This window comes from Mirounga angustirostris, unplaced genomic scaffold (genome assembly GCF_029215605.1).
Source record: "Mirounga angustirostris isolate CCGP_5_RB_7025 unplaced genomic scaffold, mMirAng1.0.hap1 SCAF_5, whole genome shotgun sequence".
Taxonomy (NCBI): Eukaryota; Metazoa; Chordata; class Mammalia; order Carnivora; family Phocidae; genus Mirounga; species Mirounga angustirostris.
In genome coordinates this window covers 102928464-102942868 of record NW_026991713.1, presented here as the reverse complement: position 1 = coordinate 102942868, position 14405 = coordinate 102928464, and the positions used below count along the sequence as shown (strand labels likewise).

The 14405-nt window shown below is 44.0% G+C and overlaps 1 protein-coding gene across 12 annotated transcripts in view; it reads right to left on the bottom strand.

Annotated features, from left to right (window-relative positions):
• Positions 1-14405, bottom strand: part of CACNA1C (calcium voltage-gated channel subunit alpha1 C) — a 653963-nt gene that overhangs the window by 202754 nt on the left and 436804 nt on the right. For all 12 annotated transcript variants that reach the window (XR_010411642.1, XM_064591748.1, XM_064591749.1 and 9 more), the window contains exons 7-8: positions 12056-12252; positions 554-657 (exon numbers count right to left, since the gene is read on the bottom strand). Coding sequence is in view for 11 of the 12 variants with exons in the window: in XM_064591748.1 (XP_064447818.1) it covers positions 554-657; positions 12056-12252 (301 nt within the window). In the remaining variant the exon portion in view is untranslated. The remainder of the gene's footprint in view (positions 1-553; positions 658-12055; positions 12253-14405) is intronic.

Genomic DNA, 14405 nt, shown 5'->3' with positions numbered 1-14405 from the left:
CCATTCAGAAAAAGGGCATATGAGACACGGACTGCAGAGTCTATGAATTAGAATCAAAGACAATTTTATTTTTAGTTTGTGTTTGTTTACTTATATTTTAAATCAAACTCTTATTACCCCAGTCCATTCAACAGATAGCATAAAAGCTATCTGAAGTCTTTTTGTTAGCCTGCCACAATGGTAATCAGGCAAGTACCTACTGGCAAGGCAATCCCTACTGCCAAACCCTTTCGACTCAAGGCTCTCACCATGCAGCTCCTCAGGTAGAAGGAGAAACATCCTGCCTACCTGAATAGCTGTTTGAGGGTGGGAGGGGCTTGGATGAGCTAGCAGGAGACAGGCGGGCCTAAGAACCTCCTCGTGAAGCCCAAACCAACAGATTAATCCTTGTACATTTGATCCTCTGTCCAGCCAGGCCAAGGACACTCACTTCAAGGCTCCCGAGGTAGCCTCTTATCCCAGGTTCATCAGAGCCAGAAAAAAGAATAAAGCCAGGAATAGCAGAAAGAGTAAATAAAATAAAATCAAGACCTTTTTCCTTGGTCCTGCTTACCCGCTAAGAACACCGAGAACCAAGTTAAGTACAAAAAATGACCCTATGATGATTAGTGTAACAAAATAGATCCAGGGCCAGTCCCTTCCTACGGCATCATTGACCTGGAAGAATGGAATGATAGTTAGTGAGGCACACTCAGCAGCCGAGCACGGCCAAGTGCCCATCACCGGCTCCTGGACACTGACCCAAGCAGTGCCGGGACCCGGGGATCCTCTAGGTGCAAATCAGAGGTCAAATGGCCTGCCCAGCCAATGGGTCAGAATCTGTGGTTGAATGGGGACTTTTTTTTTTTCCCTGGTTTTCCTGGCCTGTTAGGATCCCATCCCTGAGGACCCTGGTGATGGATACAGTGGGACCTGGGACCTTGCTCGGCTGCATTGTAAAGAGTACATAGAAACGGTCAGCTTACCCGCTCAACACACCGAGAACCAGATTTAGAACGAAAAAGGATCCAAAGATGACCAGACTGACAAAATACACCCAGGGTAACTCATAGCCCATAGCGTCCTGCATCTGGAAAGATGAAGGCAGGTTAGGAAAGAGAGAGCAGAATGAGTTAAAGTGAGGAGGCAGGCAGGAAGGGTGTGGACAGAACTGGAGGAGACCAGCGAGGCTGAACCAGGATTCACTGTCATCTCTGGCACCCTCGATATTCAAAATACTTCCCCATGACCCTGACCTGAACCATAAGGGACGTTTGCAGGCTCTGAATTCTGGCTCTGTTGTTTTATTTTCCGGAACCAGAAAACTTTCTTCAATGTTTTCACTTGTCTAATAAGGTGGGTTACCTAAAAAAGTGATTTTTTCAGCCTAGGGTGGTTTCAGCTCAGTTGGGTTTATGTGGCATGAAATCTTCCACTGCACCCCGGGCCAGCCTAACCTTGGTGTCAGGAGGGCCTCGGCTCTTCCTGAAGGAACCAGACACCCAGAACCTTTGAGGATACGTGAGGGAGGAGAGCCCTTCCCGGGGGCTTTCCTGAGCTGGCCCTGGAATTTAGAAGCAAAACTGCGGTGCTTCACAAGCACTCCAGGCCACAGCCCAGGAAGGACGGTTGTTTTGGTTACTTTTGCAGAGAACAGTTCCTATCCTGCAACCTCTTTTCCTGTAGCCTGGAGACTGTGACCAGTACCTAACTGTGTAATGGAGACAGCCTCTGACAGGTGGCAAACCCCTGCAGTCCCTGGAGGCAGTGGTGTGCTGGACCTGGCTCCTCTGGCCTTTGGAGAACCACCGCACATCTCTTCCCTCGTTCGTGTTCAGTGATGTCACTAGGGTAGCCCGAAAATGGCCATGGTGGGGCAGAGTGGGCAAATGACAGAGATCAGCCCCCCTTTGCCCTTTGCCCCTAAGAACTGGTGGTTAAACATTTACCAGCACACAGCTGGCTGGAGGGTAGGTGTAAACATGACGTGAAGACACAGAGCAGCATTTTTTATCAAATAGGAAATTTGTTCTGGTTTAGTTTCTCAAATCTATTTCTTTTAGTGCTTTCCAACTAGACTAAACAGGATTTAGTCATATCTTTCTAAAATGAACCCCAACTTTGTCTCTGTGAAATTGCCTTACAGGAACCCAAACTCCTAATATACGAGCTTCCCAAATGATTGACATTAGTGGATCTCATAGTGTGGCCCTGTTTAGAAATGCACATGCTCGGCCCTCCCTGAAACTCTGCGGGTGGGCCCAACAACCCATGTTTTAGCAAGCCCTACAGAGAGTCTGATGTATGTTAAAGTTTGAGAACCAATGATTTACACCATGCTCCATAGCTCTCAACTTCAAATATAAGGACACGACAAATACTGTGATTCACTACCTGTCTCTGCTTTGTTGCATGGCAGTTTTCATTAAAGTGTGGTCTGAAGACCAGCAGCATCCGAATCATCTGGAAGAATTGTTAACAACGCAGATCCCTGGGCCATTGCTCCCAAATCAGTGAGCCTTATGACTCTGCGTGTTAATCACCCAGGGTATTCTAAAGCCAGGGGCCTCAAGCGAGTTACACATGGGATGGGATAGTACCTCCCTCAGCCCTCAGGGCTTCTCAGGCTCCAAAAAACCTTACCCATGTGCCTGAGAATGCTGGACAAATACTATGTTCTCTGTGTGCTGTGAGTAAAAAAGATCGAGAAGTACCGGGAGACCTACTTAGTTGGACTGGTCTGAAGTGTTACATCCCAATATGTTATTTTCAAATCTAATACTATTTATCTGGCGTCACTATATTTTGGGTAGAGGAATCTACCAAATGTGGCACAGAACACAAAAATTGTGTTCAGGGCTTGGGGACATTGGTTTGAACTCAGTCACTGAGCAAAAGAAGAGTTCCCAACGTATGTCTACTTTACCATGTCATAATTCAATTCAATTCAACATGAATTTATTGAGCATTCCCATTCCCACATACTCTGCTGTTATTCACATGGTGCTTATCACCTTTTAACTGTATCATTTATTAATTTATTATGTGTTTGTCTTCCATGTAGAATGTAAGCTCCCTGAGGACAGGCAGTTTTGGTCTGGTTTGTTCACTGGTGTATCCCAAGTGCTGAAAACAGTGCCTCACACATGGCAGGTACTCAGTGCATGTTGAGTGAATGTATGAACTTGATACGTGCCAGGCACTGCGCTATAAATAGGAAGCCCTTGCTAGCATGGGGACAGATAAATAAAAGGCAACTACAATGTGAGGTGGTAAATGAAGTTGTAGGAATAAACATGGAGGGTTCTAGAAGTGTAGGGGGAAGAGTGGCTGTCTGAGGCTTGGAGAAGCAAGCAAGTGCCAGACCAGGCAGGAATGGCTAAATCTTGCACTGTAAGTCCACTGAAGGCAGGAGTGTAGGGGCAGGAAGGAAGCCCAGAGGCCATGTGGTCCTGGGATGGGAGTGGGGGTTTCCTAGGAAGTTGGCAATTATTAAAAATAGAGCCCACATCTGAAAAGCCATCCTGGCTCTGGGATGGAGGCTTCTTGCCAGTGGCTGAGGACTAAAATATCCAGCAAAACAGTGGTTGTTAGGAGAGGCAGGGCAGAAAGTTCTGTGTGTGTCAGACCTTGCCCCATCACAGGGAGCCTGGGAGCCTCCTTTAACCAGAAATTTACTGTCTGAAGCAAGGCTACAAAGGAAACCAAACCAGCAGAGGAAAGTCCAATAACCACCTAGGAGGAGAAAAAGAAATCTGTACCCTTATAAGAAGGAGCAGGACTGGTGAAATGAGGTTAGGGAGGAGAAAGGCATAGGCATGATGGCGATCTTACCAACCATACGCCACATAATGATTGTAAGGATGGCCATGTGATTTCAGGGTCTGTATGTCACATTTTATCTTGGGGGACAACGACAGAAGCCTTTCACTATTCTTTTTTTTTTTTTTTTTAAAGATTTTATTTATTTATTTGACAGAGAGAGACACAGCGAGAGAGGGAACACAAGCAGGGGGAGCGGGAGAGGGAGAAGCAGGCTTCCCGCCGAGCAGGGAGCCCAATGCAGGGCTCGATCCCAGGATCCTGGGATCATGACTTGAGCCGAAGGCAGACGCTTAACGACTGAGCCACCCAGGCACTCGCCTTTCACTGTTCTTAGCAGTGGTCTCATTGGAGTCCACATTGGTGCCACGGTGCTTCCGGAGTGCCTACTGTGTGTAAGACACTGTGTGCTGTGCCAGTGAGAGTGATGGGGTTGAAACAGCCGTGGGATAGGAGAAGGCATCTGTGAGGAGGTGTTTATGGAAGCAGGATCCAAGGTCAGGAAGCCTTTAAGTGTCCTAGCTTTTCCTTTCTCAGATTAAGTCTGGCCAGTGAAGGTCAGAGTCCTCTCCTCTTCCCTAAGTTAGGGAGGGTGGGGAGGTCAGGAAGAGCTGACGGAAGCTGTGGACTCCCACGTGAGAGAAGGTGCACACCCATGGCACTCCCGCATACAACCCCATGGGTGCATGGACCCCGTGTTTCTGACCAACCAGATGCTCTGTGCTAATCTCAGAAGGGCTTTTCCCAAGAGTGGCAGAGGGGGCCTGTTCTTGTGAGTTCTCCTGCTTTGCCCCGGATCTCAGACCTCCTTACTTTCCTCAGAACAGAAGGGAACAGGTAGTTGCAGGAGGCAATGGCACGCTTGCTGCAGTTCACCCTCCCAGAGCTGCCTCTGGAGCCCAGGCAGATGGTGAGTGGGTGTGAGGGCTGGCTGGCACTAAACCAACCTCCTTGGAATGAAATATCTCCTGACTGGTTCCTCATAACCCTAAATTTGTGAACATTTAACCTCACAGAAAATATAGTTCCCCGAGCCACATCTCTCTCACAAGTCAACAAACTCATGGACCTTGAAGATTTCCCTGGGCCCTTATTCAGTTAGGGTGTCCTTTCCTTTGTGTCACAGGTGAGTGACTTCCAGCATCATTAAGGACCTCAAATGGATGGAACTACAAGCCATATTGCCCATAGATAACTCATAGAGAGCCTTGTGATAACCTCATGACCCATAGATATCTCATTGATATCATGATAACCTCATGACCCACAGATATCTCATTGATATCCTCATGATAACCTCATGACCCATGGATATTTTCTATAGATATCCCATAGAGAGCCAGGGCCATATCCAGGAGACTCATGGTCTCTACCTCTCCCTTGTCCTATGCTTCTGCTTTGGTCTCTTCCTTGCTGTGAGACAGTTCTTTCAAAGGTTTAAGATGCAGAATAGCAGGTGAGGGGCAGGAGGTAGGAAGACAGATGGGAGATTAACGAGCTTCCAAGGTATTCCTAAGACCCCATCACTTCCTCAGCAAGCAATGCTTGGCAGCCCTTGGTGGGTGATTCTCTGGTCTGTCTGGCTCTGGCCTGAGAGGAAAGCACCCCTTTTGTTTTCTCTTTCACTTTCTCCTCTTTATTCTAGGCCACCTACTTTTGGGGGCAGACTGGGTAGACAGCCTACAATGCTGGGTGACTCTGAAGTAGAGCAATGCCTGGAGTGATGAGATTGATGTCTTAAATCAGCTGGAATGGAACTATTAAGAAGAGAGAGAATAAATAAAGACGTATTTTTAAAAAATGACCTAGATTGCTGACACCCTTATTTAGAGATGAAAAAAGATAGGTTTTCTCAAACCATTAAAGCTATATGTTTCTTAGGTCTATAACAAAGGAAGCTTTGTGACTTTTCTAAGGAAGGCACATATTTAGGCATCTTGATGTCCACCATCTGCAGCCATTGCAGCCTCCAGGCCCAAGGACTAACAGAATGACCCCAGCCTTTGCTGAAACACATACCTTATTATTCCTAGAATCCATAGACAGACCAAAGGTGATACTGAATGAAAAACACAGAAAGAACCTTCTGAAAACAATATCTAATTCCTTGAGGGCAACCTCAACCTTAAACCTTCAAATCCAACATACATTTTTTTCTCCAAAAAAAGAAAAAATAGGAGGAACAACACCTCCTGGGTCCTAGTGCACCAAGGCCACTCTCGATCCTAGCTCATTTCCATGAGTTTTCAAGTTGTGGCACTTTCTCCTATAAGGTTCATGACACAGGCACTGTGGATTTAAAAAGACTAAACAGTTTCAACGAATGCCAAGAGGGCTGTCACTTGACATCAAAGGTAGGAGGTGCAGACCCACAAAAATCACAGTGCTTTCCACAAAGCATAATTAGAGGACAGCGTTTGCTGCTGCCATGAATGCCAGTGCCCAGGGTGATGGCTCAAAAATCTGTGACTACTCTTGACCTTTGTCACCTTGCTTGTGGACACAGGGTTTCCACCCATGGGTCAATGAGTGAGCAGCAAGTCTGACAAGTTTCATCTGACTCCTTCCTGCCCCTGCACCTGTTTATCATTATACATGGAAAACCTGTGAGTGCCTTAGGGCACAAGTTAAAGCCTGGATCATGTGGGGGAAGACACCAAAAGGCTCTTACCATGAAGGCAAGCCAACACATTTAACTCCTTGATCTATTTTTAAAAAGTCCCTGAACTCAGATGGGATCATGCACTGACATCCTAGGGGAAGTTAGAGAGTGTGACTAGAGTGGTGGCCCCACCTGTGTAGGAGACAGCTGGCTCACAGCCAAAGGAAGCCCTGCTTATTTGTCCTGGGCAGCCACCAGATGTGGGGTCAAATTTGATGTCTATGACTGCACCTCTAGGCAGGTGGCCTTTCAGACCCTTAGGAGAGAACACTTAGGGGAAGCTGAGCTGTTTCTTGGTTCTGTTGAGAGAACCTAAAATACAGTTCTCTCCAATCTCCCCAAATGTTATAAAGCTTGCTTTCCCCATAGGGAGGAGTCTCAAAGCCAGAGAAATTCCCCTCTTTCCCCGAAGTGTTCTGTGTCAATGCAGAGTTCTCCCTGAGTGTACTGCCATGGGCTAAGTCATGTTTTCTTATTTGTCCTTTATCTCTTCAATTAGATCCTAAATTCCTTGAGGGCAGGACTTCTCCCCATCCCTCCACCCCAGTCCCTACTCAGTCCTAGGAACATAGTAAATGCTCAATAAATGTTTGTTAAATAGAGTTATTGAATAATGACTCATTTAATACCAGTGAAATGAATAAAATAAAACCTAAAAATAAAGTAAATAAAAGCATTGAGAGATGTTAATTTTCTTTCTTGATATGCTTATAAACAACTAGCTTATTGTCTAGATGACATAACAAAGTCTAGATGACTTTGTTTAAAACAGCATGGGCACTAAGTGGGGATCGCTCTAACAGAAACAGATTAAAAGTTAAGAACTGCAGGGTCCTAATAGGACATACCACTTTCTCTGCTCTGATACCTGTTAAAGAGCTCAGGATGCTGTTTCTAGGTTACTTGAGGATTTTTTCCCAGCTCTTCGCTTAGAATGACTATTAGGTCATAAATAGAACTCAGCTCCATTTCTGCTTTGTTGATGCCTTCAGAGACTCATTTTCTATATTCTATAGTGAAAAGAGGTGGCTTTTTGAAGAAAAGATGGAGTGGGAAAAAATAGGGTAAAGCCTGAATCAACCTGCCTGGATATAAAAGACCTTTGTCATAAATGAGGGATGTTTCAGCAGCACCAAGAGCAGACACGAGTGGCCATCTCTCTTTCTCTCTCCCTCTCTCTCTCTCTCTGTGTGTATGAGAGTTTAGAAGGAATTATCTTCCCAGCATGTCCAGACATGTAAGTGGGACGACAAGACCAAGTGTGGAGCTGACAACTGACTTATGAAAGGTTAAAACATTAGAATTTTGTTCCCAGGGTCTCCGGCTAAGCCCAAACTAACCCAGATGCTACAAAGGACACTATTTGTAATTCCAAAAATCTTTTCTTTATATGATTTCTCATTAAGTATTCTTTCTAATCCTATTTTAGGCTCAATTTCTATTTTTTAAAAATCAGTGAAACAACTGATCCTGGAGAAACCAGTTGTGGCAGGGGGCAATGGGTGGTGTTGGAAAGAAGTGATCCCACTATGTTGGTGGTAGGTAGGGTGGGGTGTGAATCTAGGAAAACCTAGACCTGAGTGCTTTCACTATGCTGCACAGTATGTAATATTCTTGGGGGCCCTGGGTGAGGAGAGGTCAACAGAATCCTCCTGATGAAGGATTAATTATTCAGGCATCTAGATTCCTGAAGAGCCAGAAACGTGTATTCTTGGGTGATGCCTACTCCTAACTGCTGCCTCCCTTTCCCACAACTCTCACATATAACCTCCTCCAGGTGTTCCAAACCCTGGGTAAGTGGTCATGTTATTTTGTTTCACAAGAGCATGGGGTTATCTCAAGTACAAACTCAGCACTGAACAGACACTTGATTGAGGTTTATGCTATTCAACTGTGATTTGGACGCAGTGTGGAAGGGATAATGGTTTCAAACTGACCCTAGTCCTCAGACCACATCTAAGAATCCTGCAGATCATCTTGATTTAGCTGCCAATTCTTCCTTCAGGAAGGCATGTGTTCAAACCATAGAAGACAAGTAGTCTTGAATTATATGCAGAAAGTTAGGGGTGTTTGGTTAAAAAAAAAACCCATAAAATCTGAACGTAGAAATAGAAACCAATCGTAATGCCATACAATATTGGATTCTTCCCTGTCTTGGTGCTTCACTGTTTCTAAAGAAGGCTGATACTTTTGTTTGCTCACCTTTCCCCACTATTTTAGGAGAGGTACGGACATTCTGAGAGTAAATGAAGAGGCTTTGGCTTAAGAAGCCATTGCCCAAAGAAACTACATCTCAAACTGAGTTTTGGCTTAGTTTCCAAATCCCCAATGTCCCCCACCCCTTACCCTGTCATCTACAGATTCGGTAAAAGAAATGTTTCAACATATTGTTAATCTAGTTGGAGCCTTGACCCAATGTATGGCCAGTAGCTTTAACAGCTTGAGGAATTGTTCAGTATTACTTGGCTAAGTTTGATCTTACTTTTTAGTCCACTAACTCTTCAAACCATAACAGTGGGATGAAATAATGGATGTCACAGAAAAAGCGAAATGGATTTGATATTATCCACAGTTGGAGGCAGATGTCTGCTGTTTGCTACTGTTGACCTCCCTGATCCCTTCCATCCCAAGCTATATACAGTGATTGAATCAATTCCTTCTTTAGTGCTTTAATGGCTGATTCTTTCCCTAGGAACATCTAACCAGCTGTTTGATAGTTCAGAATGAACCAGATTCTGGGGTTTCCATTCATTGCTATACTTGAAAATCTTGGTTGCTCCCTCCAACACTCTCTAGACTTGCCCCTTGGATTTGAAGGGAAATGCACTGTTCTGAGTGGAAAACCCTACTTCTCCAATTTCCATGAAAACTATAGCTTCCTAGACTGGTTCAAATTCAGTGGCATCAAAGCAGCACCATGCAGATTGAATGGGTTAGACTTCTAGGGGTTTTCAGACTCCAGCTTGGGCATCAGAATCACCTGGGAAGCCTTTCAAAATGTAGATACTGGGGCCTAACTTTGGAACTTCTCATTCACTGGCTTGGAGGGAAGTCTGGGCATCTTTATATTTAGAAAGCTCCATGTTTTATACTAAAGTACATTGAGATTTGAGAGTCTGTGGGTTTAGAGATACAGGCTCAGAGGCAAGAAGGAGGAATGCTGAAGTGGGGAGGAAGTAAGAGGGAAAGAGAAGAAGGAGGAAAGGAAGAAATGGCCATAGAAAAGTCCAAGCAATTAGAGAAATTGTCTGAAAGCAGGAGCATTGGGCTGGGAAGTGCTTCCATCACGAATACCCAAATATGAAGGTGTTTCAGTTTTAGGGGTGTGTGTGTGCGTGTGCGTGTGTGTGTATGCATGCATACACACACACGCACACGCACACACAATATAGCCGTTTGGGGAAGGTGCTGGGAAAATCAGAGAGACATGTCCCATGAGCCTGGGATTGTTCCTTCACCTCTGACACTTTTTCCATTCCCAGCCTGAGCTCTATCACACACACCCCAGGGGAGAAAGCACAACACAGCTGCTGCAAATTGGTAGTTGCAGTTGTGTGCTTCTTCTCATTCCCCACTCTGGCTGTCATTAAGACAGTATTTCTTTGGGTCACATCTGGCTGGTGGGGTATCAATGATTTATGGTGGGGGAGAGGGAGGGAGTGAGGAAGAAAGATCACAAAAATACATCAGGGCCATCAGCAAAGTAAATTATACCTATTCCCCCAGGCCTACACCCACCCACCCACTGCCACCCTGCCCTCAATTTGCTGCCATGGAAGGCGTTCTCGTAGCAACTTAAAGCATGGGTTTGAAGCTCATGTGATGAGGCTCTGAAGCATAGTTTCATATGATCATATGTTTTATGACCCATAGCAGAAACTGCCCATGTGCAGAAGGGTGTTTCTGCACATGGATAGCCAGAGGGATCTACCCAGTAGGACCACTTGGGAATTTGATCAACTTTGCTAAGTGAAATAAATTTGCCTAAGCATAGTACATTCAATTCCCTCTTTTCCGCTTAGAAATTATGCAAAACCAGTTTTGTTGAGCATGGGCCTAAAAAATGTTTTCCAGTGTTTCATTTTAATTTGAGGGAGAGGTGACTTGACCTTTGTCTTCTTTTCAAAGTATCACAACATAGCAACTCTACCATGGCCCGGTTCCAGCTGTATCACCATTATTCAGTTTAGATTTACTGTTTCTCTAGACTGAGCTTTTCAGTCTGAACTGGATGTTATTTATGTCTGAATCCTGTACCTAGGAGCTTCCCTGGCATGCAAGCAATGCTCAATAAATGTTTGCTGGGTACAAGGTTCTCAGGCAAGTTTCAAGTAGTCATTTGCAGAGAGGTATGCGCTTCATAGCAACACTGGGTTTCAGCATGTTGACCCAAACATAAAAACTGGAAAAAGAGGATTTTTGAATCAAGAGGACATGGTTCTTGCGAAAAAATTAAAAGATACAATACCCTGTATCACATCTCTGTGTTGTAACAAAACTCTTCTGATTTTAGGAAGAAGTCAACACCTCTCTTGGCATCAGTTCCTTTCTATCTGGCAGTTCTGTTCAATGGGAAGCCACTCGTTTCCCTCTCCCCCTTCCCTGCTTTAGCGTGTAGACACTACTCCCCAAGCAGACTCTTAGACTGTTTTCAGCATGGCCAAATAAATTTGACTATTTGCAAAACTCTGGGTGAGATGGTATTTTCAAGACTGGCAACAAGCATTTTTCACCCGAATGCTGGAGAACAACACTGGATTCTGGCAAGTCATTCCTCATGCTCAAGTAGGAGATCCTACAAAGAATTATATTTTCTGGAGCTTTTACAAATAATGGACTTGACTCTGCCAGAATGGAGACAGCTCAAATATGTTGTGTATATTTGTGTATCCCATAGGCAGAAATCTGGCACTTTGACAGCTTCTGGATAATAAAAGGGGCATCTTGAAGGGAAAAGAAGATTTACCATTGACTGGTTGACATATGCGTCACATAACCAGCAGAGTGTTTTGTTAGCAGTGAAAATTATGGCAATGTATTTGTCTGATGGACTATTCTAAAATGATAAGGTAGGATTAACATGAGAAATAGAAATATAATAGCATGCCATAATGCTAACAATTCAATAAAAATGGCTTCTTGTTAGAAGACCAGGCCTGACTTTTCTCATTAGCCCTAAAAATTAATAATTGTGCTCTCTAGCTCTCTTTCAGGGACAGATGCAAAACAAGGATGAGAACAGAAGAAACTCTACAGTTTCTACATGAAGGGGAGTTGGATAGAATCCTTGTGTCAGGTTTGGCCAACTCATTCACAGAGCATCAGCTGAGTGCCCGTATTTCTCACTACAGTAGGACAAACTTAAAGATGACATTTCTCTTAGGCTGGTGGGTGGACAGAGAGACTCATTAGGGTGCAAATTTCATGCTTTGTTTCTCAGGAAAGACCTGGAAGAAATCAAAGACATTCATCAACTATTCCATCAAGGTGTGTATGTGACCACAAAGTCATGAGGAGGGTGGAAAAGGGAGCTGTTGAGGAAAGTCTCACAACCTTCTGGACTCCTGCCTCTGCCCATCTCAAGCTACGTACCCAGTACAGCACGTCTGTCCAGCCCTCCATGGTGATGCACTGGAACACCGTCAACATGGCGAAGGCAAAATTGTCGAAGTTGGTGATGCCGTGCTTGGGCCCGTCCCACCCGGGCTTGCACACAGTGCCGTTCTGACACTGCCGCCCATGGCCTGTCTCCAGAGCACAAGGGGAAGGATCATCTTCTGCTGGAACATCTTGAATGACCAGGGGAAAAGAGAAGGCAGCAGAGGGGATGGAGAGAGATGGGCAGAGAAAGAAGGAGAGAGAAAGTCAGAGAGAAAACTGATAGGATAAGTTTGATGGGCTAGGCAAAACAACCACAGCAACAATAATGCAGAACAAGTTTTCATTAGTTCCCCCCAGAGACGCAGTAAACAACATAAGGAACTAGGTATTCATTTTAGGCTGCCATTGATTTAGAAGGTCAGTACTTCCAACTAATTGTAAAACTGTATTTTAACCTCGGTAATTGATTTCAAAGACAGTAAGGCTATTGCACATTCTGCTGAAACACGTTGGCATCATGGTCAAATGGCCAATTAAAAGCTAAGGATAATGCAACCACTCCAAGTGGAAAATATCCTGAAAAGTGATAGGAAGTCTACCTTTTCTTTTTTTGGTGATGAAATATCTATGGATGCTTCCATTGGAATACCAGAGTTTAGGGTGAGGGCTATATTGATTGGAAGAGACTTCCACATAATTAGCCAACAAATCCCATTCAGTAACACTTTCTCCATTATGTGTTACAGGATATATTAGCAGAGATACAAGTCATTTTATAGTGGAAGCCTTATGTTGATAAATGACAAAAAATAAATTCTGACCATAGGGGGAATGTATCAAACACAGTGGTCTTGATTACAACCCTTGAGCATAAACACTGCTGACTGTCATGTGGAAGCTTGCGGTACTGCTCTTTGGTCTCCAGAATTAATACCTTTCAGAAGAGAAGAATCCTTTTCTGACCTCTAATCAAGACAGAGCGGCAGTGGGTGACAGGGAGAATACTCCCTATGTATGGACAGGGCTTTTTCAGGAAACTGTATAACATACCTACTGTGGCTACAGACAGTGCTTGGGCTAATTCCACATGCTGGGAAGAGCTACTAGAAAATTAATAATTAAGATGTAGCTTATATATTTGGTATGGACATCATTGGTAAATGGAAATAAGACTAGACTGATCTAGGGATGCCTGAGTGGCTCAGTCAGTTAAGTGTCTGCCTTCAGCTCAGGTCATGATCTCAGGGTCCTGGGATTGAGCCCCACATTGCATCGGGCTCCCTGCTCAGCAGGGAGTCTGCTTCTCCCTCTCCCTCTGCCCCTCCCCCCAGCTTGTGTGTGCTCTCGTGCGCACTCTCTCTCTCTCTCTAATAAATAAATAAAATCCTTAAAAAAAAAAAGACTAGACTGATCTAAGAATTCCCATTATGGTAAAATACAGGTAGTCTTGAGCCAGCTATGGAAGGTAATAGTTTCAAATTCACGGAAGTTTGTAAAATTAAGGACATTGTCATATGCTTGTAGAAAGTAACAGTAATAAACAGAATAGACTTCAGTCATAACAAACACATGATTGCCTTTAACAATAGTGAAAATATGCACCCAGATAGAGAATTTACTTATAGTTCTTCATTTACAGATAACAGGTCACCCAGGGGCTTTTCTTGCTTCATATGCATCACAACAATTACAAGTGTCTAGTACCTCTGTATTTAAGACTATTGGTTGGTTGGCTCCTTCTCAGTTTGTGCCTTCAAATTTGAACCTGTTTACTACAAAGAGGAAGATAGGAAGAGGAATATTAATCCTAACTAGGAGACAGTTCTTATAAGAATGTAACTGAGCAGTATGGTTGGAAATATATGCTGGAGTGTGTCTTCTTGGCTTTTTTTCTTTTTTCTCTCTTAACAGCTTTATTGAAATATAATTTACATGTCTTACAATTCATCAATGTAAATGTACAGCTCAATTATTTTTAGTAAATGTATATAGTTGTACAGCTATCACCACAATCCATTTTAAAACATGTCCATCATCCTCCCAAATTCCTGTGTGCCTGTTTGCAGTCAATCCAGCTCCTCTCCCCAGCCCCTAGCCACTTGATCTATACTCTATCTCTATAGCTTTGCCTTTCCAGAAATTTCATATAAATAGAATCATACAATATGTGGCTTTTTGTGTCCCTCTTCTTTCACTTAGCATAATGTTTTTGAGGTTCATCTGTGTTGTTGCACGTATTAGTATATTCGTTTTTGTTGCCAAGCACTGCATTTCACTGTATGTCTATCTATTCACCAGCTGATGGACATTTGGATTGTTTCCAGGTTTGAGCTATTGTGAA